The following is a 19,099-nucleotide window of genomic DNA, read 5'->3' on the forward strand; positions in this document are numbered from 1 at the left end:
GGTTCTGGGGTACATTCCCTTTCAAAAAGCTTTGTAGCAACAGTATCTCTCATTTTTATTTTACGAGTCATTATTTAAGATGTACATGAAAATCCCACTCGATCCTCCCAAAACCCTAGCTGAGGATGTCTGGGTGGTGGTGGTGCCAGGACCCCTCACTGGTCTTCAGACTTACAGTCTAGGGGGCTTGCCCCCCTGACCCCTGCGGGAGGCCTGGGCTGCTCAGTCTTGGCTGGTTTTCCTTACAGGTTACATAAGGACGGGCTCGGTCTTTCTGGCCCAAACTCAGGACCGGCTGATCTCCCTGAAGCGCATCAACTCAAGGCTGAAGTACGTATGAGGCTAGAAGCCTGTCCTGATGCTCCTGTTCAGACTGACCTCTCCAGAGGGCCATGCATGTCATTGTCCCCTTGTGTTCTGCGGCAGTGTCATAGGCATCCCTTCTGAGATCATCTCCCCCAAGAAAGTCGCCGAACTTCACCCTCTCCTCAACGTGCACGACCTGGTGGGGGCCATGCATGTTCCCGAGGACGCCGTGGTGTCCTCTGCTGACGTGGCTCTTGCCCTGGCCAGTGCTGCCTCCCAAAATGGTAAGCAGGTTTCTGGGTGAGGAAGGAAGAGGTTACATAAGAAGGTGTCTCACAACTCACAGTGACACCGGTTCAGCTTCCGTTTCTGAACATTGGCTCTTAGAATGTTTGTTTGGATGTGCTGTCTGTTAATCAGTGTTTCCTCAGGGCCACATTTTTCTTACTAAAGTTCTAAGGAACTGCTTTGAGTACTGATCAGTGCACTTCAGGCTTATGGGACTCCCCCCACCCCCAAGAACATGAGAAGCGCCAAGGTCAAAAGACACAAGTGGACTGAATCCACAGCTGGTTGTGTCCTGGGGTTGGAATGAATGAGGGGAAGACCAACCAGTGTCTCCGGTGTTCTGTACTTTGGATGAACTGATTCACGGTGTGGGTGCATTAGGATTTAAGATGCTTTATTTGAACTTTTTCTCCCCTGCCCCTTTTATGATTCCTGGAATGGAGTTGTGTACTAAAGTTGCCCGCTGTTTTAAGTCTTGGAAAAGGCCCATTGATACAGTCTCAGGATGTGGTTCCTGGGAGTTTGTTTGTTTGTTTGTTTAAATAAATCACTGACCTGGCTTTTTCAGCGTTTCTTGGGGTTTGAGAATCCGCTACAGAGGCCTTAATTCTGGGCCATTAGAGGATGGATGCATCAACTTTCTTTACCTTGGAACAGGTGTCCAGATCTATGACCGGACCAGTGTTCTTCATGTAATGGTCAAGAAAGGTCAAGTTACTGGTGTGGAGACAGATAAAGGACAGATCGAGTGCCAGTATTTTGTCAACTGTGCTGGTCAGGTAGGTGAGCAACCATACTGGGTCACTGATTTTCTCACTTCACTGTTACCTCTGGGATTTTAGGTATGGAGATGTAAGGTCAATACAGTGATGAACTCAGCAGTTGTCAGGGACCACCTGTTCCTTGTTTGGACTAGAAACCTCAGAATTCTTTTTCTTTTTTTTTTTTTTAAAGATTTTACTTATTTATTTGATAGAGAGATCACATGTAGGCAGAGAGGCAGGCAGAGAGAAAGCAGGAAGCAGGCCCCCTGACGAGCAGAAAGCCTGATGCAGGGCTTGATCCCAGGACCCTGAGATCATGACCTGAGCCAAAGGCAGAGGCTTTAACCCACTGAGCCACCCAGGTGCCCCAGAATTCTTTTATTCTAAATCAGAGGCCTCTAGCCAGTCCTCCGAGAGGAGCACCGGTGGTGACCTTTTCCTCCCGCCACCCTGGGTTAATCGGTGCCAGGAAGTCTGCGAAATGGTCGGGCATTGACAGAAATCCTTGGCGTGGGGTCTGCTTTGGTGTTTCATTTCATCCTGCTACCTAGCAAATAAAGCACAGGGCTATTTTTTGTATCGGGAGTGTGGATTCGGTTCAGAACACTAAGCTGCTTCTACTTTTAAGGCAGATTGGTCCCTTGCCTTCCACTACATCTTCAGAGGACCTGGGGTGCTTTTTGCCTTGCAAACGTCACATATGACGGTATCTGGGATTTGTAGGTATCAGGCGGTATCAGGCGTTCTGTTAACAAGGGCATCGCTTGCCCCCCAATGAACTCCTTTTACGAGTTGCTAAATCTCTCGTTCTTTGGTCTAAAAATAATTGTTATGGTTTATATATTTTTTTTAAAGATTTTATTTATTTATTTGACAGAGAGAGAGATTATAAGTAGGCAGAGAGGCAGACAGAGAGAGAGGAGGAAGCAGGCTCCCTGCGGAGCAGAGAGCCCGATGCGGGGCTCGATCCCAGGACCCTGAGATCATGACCTGAGCCGAAGGCAGCGGCTTAATCCACTGAGCCACCCAGGCGCCCAATTGTTATGGTTTATAAAGGACTGTGTTGCTCCCCGCCCACATAACTAAAGCAGGTTGCACCTTGGCTTCCCACACCGGACCTTGGGGCAAACGCACACACAGGCCACTTGAAATTAAGCTCTGGCAAGCGGGCTGAACATGCTCATTTGTCTGTCTTTCCTCTTCCCACCCACGAATCAATCTGTCCATTTGTAGTGGGCATACGAGCTGGGGCTGTCCAACGAGGAGCCGGTTAGTATCCCGTTACATGCCTGCGAACACTTCTACCTTCTGACTCGCCCCTTGGAGACCCCTCTGCAGAGCAACACACCAAGTGAGGACTTACACTTTGTTTTTAATCTTGTTTCCTTGCCACTGTCCTGTCCTCTTAAAAGGAAGACTTTCTCCTCAGGATAGACAGTGCTCAGAAGAGCCTCATCTCTTCTGGAGCGTTTACAGGGGAGGCCGACCCAGTTCTACCTTTTCTCTAAGGACTCCTTACGAAAGGATGGACAAAACGGGCGTTCCACCGAAGCAGTTTTTTGGTGGGTTGATTTTGTAAGCTGATTGCAGCCCCACACAGAGGTCCAGGCTGAGAATATTTGCAATGTAACCTGGACTTTTTGACTTGAATGGTGTACACTGTAAGAGGGCTTCTAGGTGAGCTCCAGTCAGGTTGCTCCATGGCCCCGAGTGCCGCAGGAGAGGGCTTGACATCATCTGGAAGGTCTTGACCCTGAGAATGGGCTTGCGGTCCCCCTTTTCGGCTAGGCTTTCCTGCGGCACTGCGGCAGCTCCATGGTTTGGGTGCGAGCACCAGTCAGAGCTTCTGGGTAACCGATCAGAGAAACGGTGTCCCCTGTGAATCTGAGAGGGGCAGGTCCTCCCCCATGACCTTGAAAGGTCTGCATTCCCTGGATGCTCTTTGGCTAATAAAGCTAATAATGGGTGTCTGGGTTCTGCTTTTTCTGTGCATTTAGAGAGCTGGCCCACCTCTAAACCTTCTATCCCCCACTCCCTTGTTGTTTCTCTTCCTCAGCTATTGTGGATGCTGACGGAAGGATTTATATCCGGAACTGGCAGGGTGGCATCTTGTCTGGGGGCTTTGAGAAGAACCCGAAGCCCATCTTCACTGAGGGCAAGAACCAGCTGGAGATTCAGAATCTGCAGGAAGACTGGGATCACTTTGGTGTGCAAACTAGGGGATAATTGTAACGCCCCGTGTTGTCTAAGATGCTGTCTTTTTGAAAGTGTTTTCAAGAAGAGTTCATTCTTCGATCTTTGTAACAGCGCCATGAGGTGCTCACAGAGGGTAGCCTTCAGAGTTTGCCTGGTGTAAGGCTGTGTACAGGGTAGCAGATTCTGGGGACGAAGATCTTGGTTAAGGGACTTCTGGCCTTATTACTATACCTAATACAACTGTCAAAATTCTAGGCTAGGAGAAACCTTTTTGTAGGGCAGCTTGGAAAATTAAAGAAATTTTTAGAAAGCAGAATCTTTTTGTTAAGATAGTCTTTTAGACTTTTTTTTTAAGATTCTTAAAGATTTTATTTATTCATATTATATTTATTTATATTGACAGAGATACACAGCGAGAGGGGGAACATAGGCAGGGGGAGTGGGAGAGGGAGAAGTAGGCTTCCCAATGAGCAGGGAGCCAAGTGTGGGACTCAATCTCAGGACCCTGAGATCATGACCTGAACCAAAGGCAGACGCTTAATGACTGAGCCACCCAGGCACCCCTTTTAGCTCTTTTTTGTTTTTATTGAAGAAGAATTGACCTATGATACTGTATTAGTTTCAGGTGTATATCACTGTGATTCAGTATTTATATTCCACTTGATTTTGTAATTTATTTTTATTTCCTTATTAAAAGGAAATACAGATAGTTAATACAGTCCCGTGGTCCAGATTCCAAAGATATGGTCTGTAGTTTCCCCTGCCCACATTAAGGGCAAAAAGCCCTTAATGGACTTTTTGTTGTTGTTGTTGTTGTTGTTTTAAGATTTTATTTATTTATTTGACAGGCAGAGATCACAAGTAGGCAGAGAGGCAGGCAGAGAGAGAGGAGGAAGCAGGCTCCCTCCCAGCAGAGAGCCTGATGTGGGGCTCAATCCCAGGACCCTGAAATCATGACCTGAGCCAAAGGCAGAGGCGTTAACCCACTGAGCCACCCAGGCACCCCTGGACTTTTTTTTTCAAATAAACTTTTTATTATGGGAGATTTCAGACTTTTAAAAGTGCAGAGAATAGTATACTGAACCCTCTGTGTACCCACCAGCCAGCTTCAGTCTGGTTTCATCTGTTGCCACTATCCCCCTGGAGTCATGCCCAGAAGCCGGGCTGACTTTCCAACAGGCTGGCGACCTGTCTTTTGTAAGCTATTCCAGCTTGGGAAATCCTTGCTTTGATTGCATTTGTCCTTTGGTGCCACGGAAGAGCTTTTCCCCAAGTACCAGTCCCTTGGCGATCTTACTTGTCCTCCTGTGTGTTGTGTGCCCTTCCACAGCTCCTCGCCTTGCTAACGAGTGTCTTTTTTCTCTGTCTTTATGCCAAGCACTTCGTAGGTTTGTCCCTTAATTCCAGCATGGTTTCTGCTTTCTGACTCGGGCCATTTGGCTCTTCTGAGAAAGCCTCCTTCAGGAGTTTTTCTGTGATACAAGGGGGTCAGGAAGCAGAAGGATTTGGGAGTTTTTGAATTTCCTAAAGCTGAGGACTGTGTTTGGGTTTGTTTTTACAACTCAGAGCCCCTGCTGAGTTCTCTCCTGCGTCGCATGCCCGACCTGGAGACCCTGGAGATCCTGAAGTTGGTGAACTGCCCCGAGACCTTCACCCCGGACATGAGGTGCATCATGGGCGAGTCTCCTTCGGTGCGGGGTTACTTCGTCCTGGCGGGAATGAACTCTGCCGGCCTTTCGTTCGGTGGAGGGGCTGGGAGGTAAGTCTTCCTTGCTGTGCCCCCGTTTGCTGGGTGCTTCCTTCCTACAGTCACTTGTTGCTCCTGTGGCGTGTCACGGGGGTAGGCGGTGTGGCACGTTAACGGTGAGGAGGTACCCGTGATCGGAGAGTTGTGCCCTGAGGTCATCACTGTGGCATATTCCGGAAGTGTCACTGTGTACGGTGTTTCGCGAACTCTTCCTTTGGAATTAGTTTCGGAGCCTGTGAGATGTACTTTGGGGCTCCTGCAGTGGTTACAAATGTTGATCCTTTGAGTGCATTTGAGTTTGGAAACAGTAAGTGCTGTGAGACAGAGGATCATGCTGAGTAATACAAGTCTTTTAAAAAAACTACATACTAATTAAAAGCAGCCAGTCAGAAAGGACAAACACTGTGCGGTTGAGCTTCTTTGAGCTCCTTGGAGTGCCGGGGCGGCTGGCAGGCTGGGGCCGCGGAGCGGAGGGGGCCGCGGGCTGCGCGGAGGGAGTTTCGGTTTGGGAAGATGAAGAGTTCAGGAGGTGGCGGCGGCGGCACCCGGCACTGTCGAGGTTCAGACCGCCCAGAACCTCGCACCGGAAAATGATTGAGGTGTTCAGTTTTATGTTCCGTCTTGTTCTGTGTTCTGTTATGCTCTGTGTATTTTACCACAATTAAATTTCTGAATTTTTGGGGCGCCTGGATGGCTCAGTGGGTTAAGCCGCTGCCTTCGGCTCAGGTCATGATCTCAGGTCCTGGGACCGAGTCCCGCATCAGGCTCTCTGCTCAGTGGGGAGCCTGCTTCCTCCTCTCTCTCTGCCTGCCTCTCTGCCTGCTTGTGATCTCTCTCTGTCAAATAAATAAATAAAAATCTTTTTAAAAATTTTTTTAAAAATTTCTGAATTTTTTATTGATGTGATTTTATTGATCTGAATTTTTTATTGATGAGGCCATTTTTCTTGAGTGACTTGTAGAATGGCTCTGAAAACAGGGAAGAGGAGTTACCCCAAGTGTTTGGAGCTGAGATATGGTCAGATAGCTGTATAACCTCTGAGAGTTTTCCAGGAAAAAAATCACTGGATAGATAAATTAGAGTACATCTCTATGTCTGTTTTCATCTTTTTTTTTTTTTTTTTTTTTTCACAGATGTGGCTTATCTTATAGCACTTTCTAGGGAATCTTACTAGAGTTAAAATTGTCACAGCGGTTTTGAGAGCAGTAGATGGATCATGTTTGTTTGTTCAGAAAAGTTAAGGGATTTGCCCAGAATTTCTCAACCAGTCTGTGACAAGACGGGCCGTTTCTGTTGGCTCTTGCTTCCTCGTACAGTTAGGAGAGTGTCTCATGTGAGGTATAGTAACTTTCCCCACATCTAAACAGGTACCTTGCTGAATGGATGGTGCACGGTTACCCATCAGAAAACATCTGGGAACTGGACTTGAAGCGTTTCGGAGCCCTCCAGAGCAGCCGCACTTTTCTGCGTCACCGGGTCATGGAAGTCATGCGTGAGTGGAGCCCAGTCCCGGTGGTGCCTTGTTGAAGGTGTCTGCCCTGGGGCCTGCTTGATCATTCTGAGGGGCAGTTGTTTAATAATTGCTCTGAGTGGGCTTCTGATGTCTGGTTAAGGCATTAGGCCCTGGGTGATATTTACAGAACCTTCTCTTTAGTATATTGTCTTTTATTTACCTCTGGGAATAGGAAAGAATAGGGCTTCCATGTGGATTCCTAGTGTCATCTGCTTTCCTTAGTGGCCACCCACACAGGCCCCTGCGCCTGCCGAGTTCCCATGCCAGGTGAAAGCTCTCGCTCCCTCCTTGATCTTTGAGGCCATGATTTGGTTTCCAAGGCAGAGAATTTGCCACATTATTCTCAAAGCTTCAGGCTTCTCGGAGTGATTTTTATCATTAACTGTTACATGCTAGCAAGATAGGAGACCACTTCTCATGTAAATATAAAACATACGCTTCTGTTCTCCTTGGTCTTCCCTCCAGCTTTGAAGGCCTCTTCGTTTTAACTTGTTACTGTACCTTGTCTCTGATTTATTTTCTAGTAAACCCTTAGTCAGCTTTTGTATCAGAAATTGAACCAAATCAGACTGTCATTTCACTGTCCTGTACTGAGGAACTATTATTCTGAGAGTTTGGCAAAATGTTCCTAAATATTTGGGGCATATTTATACTCACAGCCAAGTTTTTGCACTGGCTCCGAGCACCAGTCTTAACAGTGAATTGTTGATTTAGTGGCGGGGGGTCGGGGGCCCATTCACAATGAGGCCTTTGGTTAACCATTAGCGTCTATGTGCTCCCTTCTGGCCTGCGGCAGAGAACTGTCTGGCCTGTGGGAGACAGAGGGCCTGGCAGCAGTGTGGGTAGCCACTAAGATTCTTTCATTTGAGCAGAGATTTTGGTTAAAATGATGAACTGCCATGAGTCCTGATTTTCCCAGCCGTAGTTTCTTTAGAACCTGTGCCAATTATAACTGAGCTTTCGTTTCTCCTTGATGACGTGACACTGATGGGGGCCACCTCCGATTCTCACATGACGGGAATCGCAGGCACAACAGAAAGTGGGGAAGCATAAGTAGGACCTTAAATGTGAGAGGAGACTGAAACATCGTCACGAGTTAAGGCAACCCGCGTGGGTCCCTTCTCTCATCGCTCAGCCTCCTCTGCAGCCCGCTGTCCCTCTTGTGTGGCAGGCCACGAGGTCAGGTTTTCTCTGTGCTAGGACTCGAGCTCACACTCTTGCTGGCTGTTTTCACATCTTGCTGTCGGAGATTAGACACTAAGAGACATGAATTCTGACCTTGGCTTTGTTACGTGACTATGTCACCGGGCCAGGGCTCTGCAACCCGTCCCATATCACAGCCACCAAATCAGGGTATACTCTGTGCCCTTTCATTTCGGAAGTGGGTCAGATGTTAGAGAGAGGTGTCTGTAGCAGTTCTGAGGGCTCAGTGACTCTGGCCCCATAAAGAAGCACATGCCATGTGTTCACATGTTGTCGCCCACTGTGTGCTGTGGCGATGCAGCCTTCCTCTCTGCTGGGGAAGGTGGACCTTCCTCCCATTGTCTCTGCCTACGGATTCGAACCTGGAGGTGTTCTGTGGCTCACAGCCGTGTAACTGTGAGGGAGGAGCGCAGCTTCTGCAGCATTCCTCTCTCTTTTGGAGCCGGCCTGTCGCACTGGGCACTGGTCCATTTTAGGCCCCGTTAGCCCGCAGAGCATGCTCTTGTGCATAGGAGCAAGTCCTGAACCTCGTGGATGCTGTGTTCTCCGCCCTGTGGTTTGGGTTGGCAGAGACTGTCCTTATCTATTCCAGCTCTGCTGTACGATCTGAAGGTTCCCCGTTGGGACTTCCAGACCGGGAGGCAGTTACGCACCTCCCCTCTCTATGACCGGCTGGATGCGCAAGGAGCTAGGTGGATGGAGAAACATGGATTTGAGAGGCCAAAGTACTTTGTGCCACCAGACAAGGGTAAGAAGGCCTGTTTTCATTTTTGTTCCTTTTTGCCCTAAGGGCCAATAAAACCCATTTAAAATGCATTATAGCTAGAACGTGTTCATAGAGGAATAAACAAAAAAATCTGTCACGCTCTACTAAGCTCCATGTGATATAAACCTCCTTTTCTCTTTTTCTTTTGTTGTTTTCTGGTCCACAGACCTCCTGGCATTGGAGCAGAGCAAGACGTTCTATAAGCCAGACTGGTTTGAAATTGTGGAGTCCGAGGTCAAGTGCTGTAAGGAAGCTGTGTGTGTCATTGACATGTCTTCTTTCACAAAGTTTGAAATAACAGTAAGTGCTTGGGAACCAAAAGAAGAGATTAGGAACCTTTGCGTATTAGTTGAATGCCCCATTTTTCATCTGTCACTTTAAAACTGCTTCTGTGAGAACTCTGCTATATCTTAGTGTTTTCGCTGTATTATAGCATTTCTCTAAATTTTGAGCTGTTTCTGGGTTGTAATCTGCTTGCAGAGGCCCACTTACCATCGGAATCGAGCTAGCTTTCTCCAGAGCCGCTGGCGGTGGAGTAACACTGCAGGCATCGTTGCCGGGGGATGACGAGGGGAATCTCTTCAGCAGGTCGCTGTGTCACCCGGCCACAGGCTTTCGTGCTCACGCTCTCTGCTTGTTCCCTAACCCACAGTCCACCGGGGACCAGGCCCTGGAAGTCCTTCAGTACCTCTTTTCCAATGACTTGGACGTGCCCGTGGGCCACATCGTGCACACCGGCATGCTCAACCAGGGCGGGGGCTACGAGAACGACTGCAGCGTTGCACGCCTGAGCAAGCGCAGGTGAGGGCCACGTCCCCCACCGCCCCCCTCGGCCCCCCGACTCCATGCAGGGAGCCGGGCGCCCGGCCCTGGGCTCCAAGAAACCCGCTTACACCCAGGACACAGATTTCAGACACTCCTGGCCTGGTCGTTGGCAGTGTAGTACAGACAGAAATCACAAGGGAAAGAGGAGAAACCCCCAGATTAATAAAACTCGCTGTGGACAGAGCAGTCACTAGGGGCGGAGATGGTCGCTTGCTGTAGTCGGTCTTGTATGCTGTCTTGGCACCAGGAAGCCCAGGTCTTGTTTTGTGCTTACTCGGTAGATCCTGCGCTTGGGCACTGCTGGCCCTCTCTGGAAGCTAGGTCTTCGGCTCATGGGTTGCTTTGAAATGAGTTAACTGCCTGCTTCCTGAGCCTTTCTCAGCTGCCTGGCTTTGATTACTCTGTCTCCCTTTCAGTTTCTTCATGATTTCCCCCACCGACCAGCAGGTCCACTGTTGGGCCTGGCTTAAGAAACACATGCCGGAAGACAGCAACCTGCTTCTGGAGGACGTCACCTGGAAATACACCGGTAGGCGGGCCCTCTGGGGTCAGGGAAAGGCCAGCCTGTCCAGATGTGTCTTCTCCATTTGCCTTCTTTCTGTCTGACATTCAGAAATGGGGATCGAGTCAGAGGCGTTCAGGAGGCTCTCTGGGCGCACAGCATCGCTCTCTGACACCCGTGTTTTTGTCAGTGCGGTGTGCACTGAGTTGTGCTTTAGTTGCGGTTTGTTTTGTTTGCTGTTGTATCCCTACGGCCAGCATGGAGGAGTGCAGATATTGGTTAAGTGAATGGGTAAATCATTTGAATAGTTTTTTTTTTTTTTTTAGATTTTATTTATTTGACAGAGAGCGAGAGAGGGAACACAAGCAGGGGGAGTGGAAGAGGAGAAGCAGGCTTCCTACTGAACGGGGATCCCAGCGTGGGGCTCGTTCCCAGGACCCTGGGATCATGACCTTAACCAAAGGCAGATGCTTAACAACTGACCCATCAGGGACCCCAATAGTATTTTTTTTTTTTTTTAAGATTCTGTGTATCTATCTATTTGACAGGGCGCCTGGGTGGCACAGTCGGTTGGGCATCTGACTTGATTCTGTCTCAGGTCATGATCTCAGGGTTGTAAGATCAAGCCCTATGTGAGGATCATTGTGAAGTCTGCTTGAGATTCTCTCTCTCTCTCTCTCTGCCCCTCCTCCCCATCGTGTGCTCGCACTCTAAAAGAGATAAATCTTCCTTTAAAAGATTTATCAGGGGCACCTGGCTGGATCAAGTCCAAAACAGACTTTTCTCTTTGGCCCAGCTGTCACCTGGACTGGCATCTCTCGTTCCTTTCCGTTTAGCCCTCAATCTGATTGGTCCTCGAGCCGTGGATGTGCTGTCTGAGCTGTCCTATGCCCCTATGACTCCAGACCACTTCCCAAGCCTGTTTTGCAAGGTGGGTGCTAATAAAGTTTTAGTTGTTTAGTGGGTAGGGAATACTTGTTTTATAGCGATGGCAGTTACATGTTCTTACATGCATTGGTTACAGCATTGATGCCCACAAAGGGTGTTGTGGTTTTCATTAAGCAAAGAAAATGACTCAGTAAATTCATTTATTTTTCACCTTTCCAGGTCTCCTTATTCAGTAAGCATTAGGAGATCTTTGAAAGTAGATTTAACTTCTCTATCAGCCCTATGTATTTATTGCTTTGTGTAGCAGTGGCTTAAATTTTCGAAGAGCATTGTTACACAGATGCCAAAAATGCTGGTTAAGGTCAGGTCCGCATTCTCTGTGCTTCCCCTTTCCCTTCACAGAGTAACTTCTGTCTGTGCGGTATCTCTGGGTGAACAGCTTCTGTAAGTTCCTTATGTTTGGCAACAGTAGCCACTGATAACTGAGTAAAACAAGTGGTAACTGAATGCTGGTAAGCCAGGTCTAAACGGACCAGTGGTTTGGTGACCTGTAACCAGCAGCTGTGGGACAGTTACTCACGGAGGCTCCTCGAAGTTCGGACCCAGGCTGGGATGCAGCTGCTGACTGTACAGTTTTCCTCTTCCTCCGCGACAGAATGGAAGCAATGGAAAGCTCACGCCATTAGCCGTCAGCAGGCCCTTCCCTGCAGGGCTTGCTTCCTGACAAGTGGTCCCCGTGCGTGAGCCTGTGGAGCCGCGTGTCCTCTTGGGCTCCCTGGGGGAATAGCTTGCTTCACTGCCATCTGGGACCTAGCACTTTCCATGATAGGAACAACAATGGTGCCAGAGGGCCGTTAGGTAACTAAGGCTCCATAAACACATTCTGAGGGTTAGAAGCCCTGCCTCTGACCCGAGTAGCAGGTGCACCACGTTCTGTGGTCGTCAGGTGCCCTCTTGTGGGGCAGGTGCCCAGGACTTGGCTGCCAGATCCCCTGAAGACATTGACCCGGTCTTCATCACTCCAGATGCCCCCGACTACAACAAATCCTCAGCAGGACTGTGTGAAAGGAAATATTTCTTGCTTGTAAAGACTTGGCCTCCACTGCCCACCAGCAGCTTGGCTGGCCCTCCTGCAGTGGCGGCACTCCTGAGAAGAGAGATTGTAGCGCCCCTGCTCCATTCCTGGTGACCCCAGTGCTTGCAGACAGACCACTTGGAGGATGAATTTTTCATTCGCATGTACCCCTTGTCGGATCAGAGGTGCAGAGCTAACGAGAGGGGCTCACCCCAGGTGTTTGTCACTCCGCAAGCGCCGGGAGCTCAGGACCTCCGAAGGCCCCGTGCTCAACCGCTCCCTCTGCTTCCACAGGAGATGAGTGTGGGCTACGCGAACGGGATCCGGGTGATGAGCATGACGCACACAGGAGAGCCGGGATTCATGCTTTATATCCCCATAGAGGTGAGCCTCCCGGGGGAAGGTGCTGGCTTCCCCACGCCGGCTGGGCACTGGCATGGCTAGAGAGCGTTCCAGCTGGGCCTTGGGAATTGAGATAGGCTGCAGTGGAGGGACTTCAATATTTTGAACTGAGGTATTTACTTTTTTGAATAGGAAATACATTTGCGTGGTTTAAAAATCAAAACCTAGGGGCGCCCGGATGGCTCAGTGGGTTAATGCCTCTGCCTTCGGCTCAGTCATGATCTCAGGGTCCTGGGATCGAGCCCCGAATCGGGCTCTCTGCTCAGCAGGGAGCCTGCTTCCCTTCCTCTCTCTCTGCCTGCCTCTCTGCCCACTTGTGATCTCTGTAAAATAAATAAAATCTTTAAAAAAAATTAAAAAAATATCAAAACCTATAGGAAGGATTTAGTGCCACCTGAGCAGTTCCCAGCAACCACTAGTGACCCAACTATTAGTTTTTTGTAGGTCATGTCCGAGATTTCTTGCATATGCAGATAAGTTCAAAGACACCATAACCCTTTTTTAGAAACACAGATGGAAGCATATGGATGTTCTTAATAATCGTAGAGCTCCGTCCCAGTCAGTACCTCAAGGGAAGAGCTTCCTCTTTATTTTTTAACCGTGGTGAGTCTTCCTTCACATCATGTCGTCAAATCCTCATTTATGTGATTAGTCTGGGACTGATGGACGTTTGTGGGTGTAGCGCTTTGTGGGCCTTTGCTGTCACAAGCAGCTGTGTGTACCGGTGTCTTCCCGGGCCGCTCTTGCACACGTTGGCTGATAGGTGCGGTGCGGCCAGCGCACTCTTCACTTTGGTTGTGAGATGATGCAACTTTTCAGAACCGTTTCCAAGTAGAAACTCATCTGTAGGACCTGTGCACTCCCGCCTGCCTGTCTCTGCCTCTTCCGCTCCTCGCCAGTCCTTGACGGTGCTGCTGCTCCTGCCTCAGGGTCTTTGCACGTGGCTCTTCCCCATCCCTGGTGTGCCCTTCCCCCAGCAGGAGGCTCTCAGAGCCGCACCTGCTTCGGGTGGCGTTCACATGGCATCTTCTGGGTGAGGCCTTAACGGGCGCAACAGCCACCCTACCCCCTGGCTCTCCCTCTCTGCTTTCTGTGTGTTTCACGCCACAGGCTTATCACCATCCGATAAAATGTATTTTATTTCATTATATAAATAATGAAAATTACCTTTATTTAATGTAAGTTCTCTGAAGGCAGGATTGTTTGTTTTAACTTTTATATACTCAGCATCTAGAGAAGTATTTGGCACATAGTAAGTGGTTAATAAACGTTGCATGGATGAATGTTCTGGTCATAATTTTGTGCACTTTTGTAACGAATGATTGGTCTGTTTACCAGTTTTTAGGCATTGTCTAGATCAGTCCTTGCTGTTGAGGTGTATCCCAGTTTGTCATTTTTTTTTTTAAGATTTTATTTATTTTAGTGTGTGTGCACAAGCAGGGGGATGGGCAGAGGGAGAGTCTCAGGCAGACTCGGTACTGAGTACAGAGACCGATGCGGGACTTGATTTCAGAACCCGGAGATTGTGACCTGAGCGGAAACCAAGAATTGGAGGCTTTGGGGTGCCTGGGTGGCTCAATGGGTTAAAGCCTCTGCCTTGAGCTCGGGTCATGATCCTGGGGTCCTGGGATCAAGCCCCGCATCGGGCTCTCTGCTCAGCAGGGAGCCTGCTTCCTCCTCTCTATCTGCCTGCTTCTCTGCCTACTTGTGATTTCCGTCTGTCAAATAAATAAAATCTTTTTTAAAAAATTTAAAAAAAAAATTGGAGGCTTTAACCAATAAGCCACCTAGATGCCCCCCAGTTTGTCATTGGTCTTTTCATTTTTTTGCCACACAGGTTTTTTTAAAAAATGAGAAATGTTTCATGTTGCAGAGATTTTTTATTTTTATGTAATTGAGTTGATCTTTTGTGTCTTCTAGAGTTTGATGCATAGTGCCAGGATTATAAGATTTTTTTCAGTTTTCCTCTAGTGCTTTTATAATTGTGTTGCTCTGTTTTATGGGTTTGTGGGGTTTTCAGATACTTTGATGCCCCATCCTTCTGCAGTGTTTCTGGCTGTGCTTCATGAGATATGGATCTGACTTTTTTTCTACATGGATAACCAGTTGATTGGACCTGCTGCCCTTGCCGGTTCCTAGATTCCTCTATGTTTTTGATTTATTTCTAGACTTCTGTTTTTATTTTTGGACTTCTGTTCCCTTAGTCTGTCCATGATCAGGATCACTTACATATCGTAATATTTGGTCGTGCTTATCCTCCTCCATAGCTTGGAAAACTCTGGGGAAAAAATTCATGTTTTATTTCCCCTTGGAAACTATAATTATCTAGTTAAGAACACTGATAGTGTTTTTTGGATTATATTACATTTATACATTAGGAAGAACTGATGTGATGCACTGAATCTTAAAAAGAAAGCCTTTTAGTTTTTATTTAAGTTTTTTTGGTGACCTTTCAGAGGTATTTGAAGTTTTCTTCATATAGATGTTAAAATATTTTGTTGCTATTGTGAATGAGAGGAGTATCTTTGTTCCGTTGTCTTCTAAGTGATTATGATTTTTTAAAAAGATTTTATTTGAGAGCAGGAGCACGCACAAGTTGGGGGATGGGCAGAGGGAAAGGGAGAAGTTGAGCCAGGAGCCCAATGCGGGTCTCTATCCCAGGATCTGAGCTGAAGTCAGATGTTTAACCTTAACTGAGCCACCCAGGCGCCCCAAAGTGATAATGAAAGCCATTTTTTTCTTTTATATTTTTTATTTCCTTACTAAATTTTCTTACAGTTTTTTGGTTGAGTCCTTGGAATTTTCAGGGTCCAATCTTATGTACATACAGTAATAGCTTTTTCTTTTTCTTTTTTTTTTTTTTAAAGATTTTATTTATTTATTTGACAGAGAGAGATCACAAGTAGGCAGAGAGGCAGGCAGAGAGAGAGGAGGAAGCAGGCTCCCTGTGGAGCAGAGAGCCCGATGGGGGCTCGATCCCAGGACCCTGAGATCATGACCTGAGCCGAAGGCAGCGGCTTAATCCACTGAGCCACCCAGGCGCCCCAGTAATAGCTTTTTCTTAACAACCTTTATTTCTGCAGTTTCTCATAGGAATCCTAGGCATCTCTGTCTTATTCTTGATGTTAGTCGCATTACCTACAGCCTTAGGCTTTCTTTCCGTTACTGGCGGAAGCATGCACTTGCCAGCCCGTGGAATTTTATGTCCTTATCCAGACCGACATAATGGTTTTAAGATGAAGGGATTAGTCACGATTTGGGAAGAGCTGATGCAGAGGTAGCTGACTTGTGCCTGTGCAGGCAGGGCTCGATTCTGAAGCGCCACGTGATCCGGCAGCTTTGCCGCTCGGGTGCCTGTGTCATGAAGTGGCCAAACCCGCTCAAGACGGGGATGCTCGGTGGCTCCAGGAGCTTCATTAGTTAAGGCCTTGGTTTCTCCTGGGCTGGTCCCGTTTTTATGATTTTCCACGAGTCCAAGAGGTGATTTGTACTATGCCTGGGTTCTTCTCAAGCTGCCTTTCATCCTCAAGAAGGTTATACAGTTGACCCTTGAATAACGGGGGGGTTGGGGCACCCCCACCCCACCCCAGTCAGAGCCCCACAGAGAACTTTCAACTCCTCAAAAACGTGACCTGCTAATGGCCTGCTGTTGCCTGGAAGCCTCACTGATCACTCGAGGAGCTGACGGACCGTACTTTGTGTGCTCTGTGTACTGCGTACTGTCCTCTTACAACCTAGGAGACTAGAGAAAAGAAAATGTTTGTAAAATCCTAAGGGAAATATATTTACAGCCCTGTACTGTGTGCAAAAGTCCATGTATAAGGGGGACCATGCGGTTCAAAGCCATATGAACTCTACTTGTCAACTATGCTTGTCTCCTTGAGGGAAATGTATTCCGGAATGTGGTGGCAGATGGCAGCTTCTTGTTTTGCTCACACGGAATCCCCAGCACTTAGAAAATGAGTACGTTCTCGGGACCTGCTTTTCTCATCCAGCCCTAGTTGCCCGCTGAGTCTTTCTTCCCTGGCCTTCCTCTTCACGCTGGTTTTCAGCCAGAGACCGGAAAGCACTGAACGGAAGGCACCTGGGATGCAGGCCCTTCATTACTGCCATGTCCCTGTCACTGTCCTCTCGGCCCGCCCCCATGCAGGTGTCTGCGCCACGGGCGCCACAGCTGTGTGCAGATGCGGTTGCGTGGAGGCTGTCCCCGAGGGTGGCCCGGTCAGCAGCTGCTGCCTCAGCCGGGGAAATGCACCTGGCAGGCAGGGGCTCCACCAGGGGAAAGAACTTCCACGCCAAGGAGGAAGCCGGGTGTTTTTCCAGTTTTGTCGTGGGCATGTATCACTGGACAGGTTTGCGCGCGGCCTGGTGGACTGACCGGCCCCGTGGAAGAACCGCCGTGCTAAGTTCCACGAGCGTCATTCATCTCTCAGGGAAGAGCACACAAGGTGTTTTCCTTGTGACGAAGACATCTGGGACTCACTCTCGAAACAGCCCTTGCATCTGTCACACAGCAGGGTCCCCGCCAGGGTCATCAGGTGGCCTGCTCTGTCCCTAGCTCTCATTTGTCTCCTGCTGGGAGTCTACCTTCTGCCCCCTTCCTCCACCTCTCCTCCTTGCACTCCCCAGCCCTCGAACCACAACTCTGGTCTTTCTGTGGGTGTGCGTTTGTGTTTGCGTTTCTTCGTTGTTTTGGGTTCCACTTAGTGCGATCGTACAGCGCTTCTCTGCTTTCTCATTTTGGTTTTTGTTTCACAGTTTTTCTAGCAAATAACGTCATCTGTTCTGGGCTTTAGATTCCACACAGCATGTTTAGGTAGGGATTGAGCATTCGCTTTCCATTTGGAAAACTTTGTTTGCTTAAGGTATCTGATACTTAAGGTTTCTAGAACCAAGAAAAGAATGCCACGAGAGGCTGGCTGCTGTGGGACACGGGTAGTGCCGCACTGCCTTCCTGGCTCCTCTATGACTTGATCTGGGTGTCTGAATATGCTGTCATCTGTGAAAAGTCAGAGACTGTGCAGAGTTGTGTGTGATAACATTTCCTAGCCCGGGCAGTGCATGAGGGGTCACGGGGGAGCCGAGCGGGGCAAGAGAGCAAAGCCTGTGGCAGATGAATGGGCTGTTGGAGAGGCAGTGATGGGCCTGGCCATGTCGGGGGGTGGGGGTGGGGTAAAGCATGCGTCTAGGATTGGTACTCGAGGACTGCTCCCTGTTCTAGGCACTGGAGAGAAGGGAAAGATACGGGTACTGCTTTCATGGAGCTTAATGTTGGGGTTGGGGAGACCCGGGCTCATTACCCCTGGGTGGGTAGTGCTTTGGTTTGTCAAAGATGAGACATCCTGAGAATTTCACACACCCTCTGCCTTGTCAGAGTCTAGGTGGCCTGCCATGGGCACTGCCAGACACACCCCCACATCGAACTGATGTGCGAGTTGCTGACCTCTCATCTCTCCCTCTAGTATGCCCTGCACGTGTACAACGAGGTGATGAGTGTTGGGCAGAAATACGGAATCCGGAATGCTGGGTACTATGCTCTTCGTAGTCTTCGAATTGAGAAGTTTTTTGCCTTCTGGGGTCAGGATTTAAATACCCTCACCACCCCCCTGGAATGTGGACGAGAATCTCGGGTGAAACTGGAGAAGGTACTGTGTCTGCGCGGCCCAAGGCCTCCCCCCACCCCACCCCACCCCCTGCCCTTGGAGTGGACGTGGCCTCAGAAAGGAGCGACTGAGGTGGAAGGCCCAGGGATGGCCTTGCATGGACAAGGACAAGGAGGACGTCCTTAGAATGAAAAGGTGTCTGTCCTAATAACCCTGGCGGAGCCCTTGGCTCCCCCACCCCTACATCCCTGAGATCCAGAGCCACGCACCCCACCGTCGAAAGCAGCCGGGCGCCCTGCTTGGCGCTCCTGCAGACAGAGGGCTGTTGGGGAAGTTTCTCTATTGCCATTCCATGGACCTTTGTACACGGTACTCCTCTTAGAGTCAGCTGCCTCAGTTTTCTTTCTTTTCAAAGTAAATAGGAACATCATTTGTTAGAAAAGTGCTAGGTCAAGAGGATGTTAGTGAAAAGTCTCTTTCCCACGTCTGCACCCCGAGCTGCTGCCTCTCCCTCGAGCGTGTGCTCCTCTCCCTGCCGCCCCCAGCCGGGCTCCCCGCACTCGCTCCTGCTGCACAAACGATCTTACGCCTTCCCTTGCTGTACAGCTGTGTAGTCTTCTCCGTGCACAGTTACAGGTAACTCTTTTCTGATATAAAAGTAATGAATACTAATTTTGGAAAATAGCAAAGAGTATCAAGAAAATTAAAACACACCATTTTATCTGTTCATAATCACTCAGTTTCTACCTGCTTAGGTTGCCTGTGCAAACCCACAAGCATGGAATACAGATGTACGTGCGTGGGCTTTTGTTGAGATTCTACATATACAGAAACAAGTTTTTCTATTCTAGCGAGTATGTTCGGAGGATTTTTCTTCCTAAATATTTTTTTCTATGTGGTCTTATGGTTGAAATCTGAAAAATGCTTGTGTTACAGAAGTTCCCTGAGGAGGTCTTTACTATGGTGAACGCAGTTTTCCATGCAGTGGGAAACCAGGGTTGGGGGGCGAGTGCGGCCCCAG

General features: G+C 48.7%; 1 protein-coding gene across 2 annotated transcripts in view; it reads left to right on the top strand.

The window, feature by feature from the left end:
• Positions 1-19,099, top strand: part of LOC123930830 (pyruvate dehydrogenase phosphatase regulatory subunit, mitochondrial) — a 35,112-nt gene that overhangs the window by 11,214 nt on the left and 4,799 nt on the right. For both annotated transcript variants that reach the window (XR_006816152.1, XM_045987206.1), the window contains exons 4-17: positions 249-330; positions 427-590; positions 1,252-1,373; positions 2,592-2,709; positions 3,415-3,564; positions 5,121-5,313; positions 6,669-6,793; positions 8,610-8,765; positions 8,950-9,083; positions 9,436-9,584; positions 10,025-10,137; positions 10,947-11,041; positions 12,368-12,457; positions 17,938-18,120. Coding sequence is in view for 1 of the 2 variants with exons in the window: in XM_045987206.1 (XP_045843162.1) it covers positions 249-330; positions 427-590; positions 1,252-1,373; positions 2,592-2,709; positions 3,415-3,564; positions 5,121-5,313; positions 6,669-6,793; positions 8,610-8,765; positions 8,950-9,083; positions 9,436-9,584; positions 10,025-10,137; positions 10,947-11,041; positions 12,368-12,457; positions 17,938-18,120 (1,874 nt within the window). In the remaining variant the exon portion in view is untranslated. The remainder of the gene's footprint in view (positions 1-248; positions 331-426; positions 591-1,251; positions 1,374-2,591; positions 2,710-3,414; positions 3,565-5,120; positions 5,314-6,668; positions 6,794-8,609; positions 8,766-8,949; positions 9,084-9,435; positions 9,585-10,024; positions 10,138-10,946; positions 11,042-12,367; positions 12,458-17,937; positions 18,121-19,099) is intronic.

Source organism: Meles meles, chromosome 19 (assembly GCF_922984935.1).
Source record: "Meles meles chromosome 19, mMelMel3.1 paternal haplotype, whole genome shotgun sequence".
Classification (NCBI taxonomy): Eukaryota; Metazoa; Chordata; class Mammalia; order Carnivora; family Mustelidae; genus Meles; species Meles meles.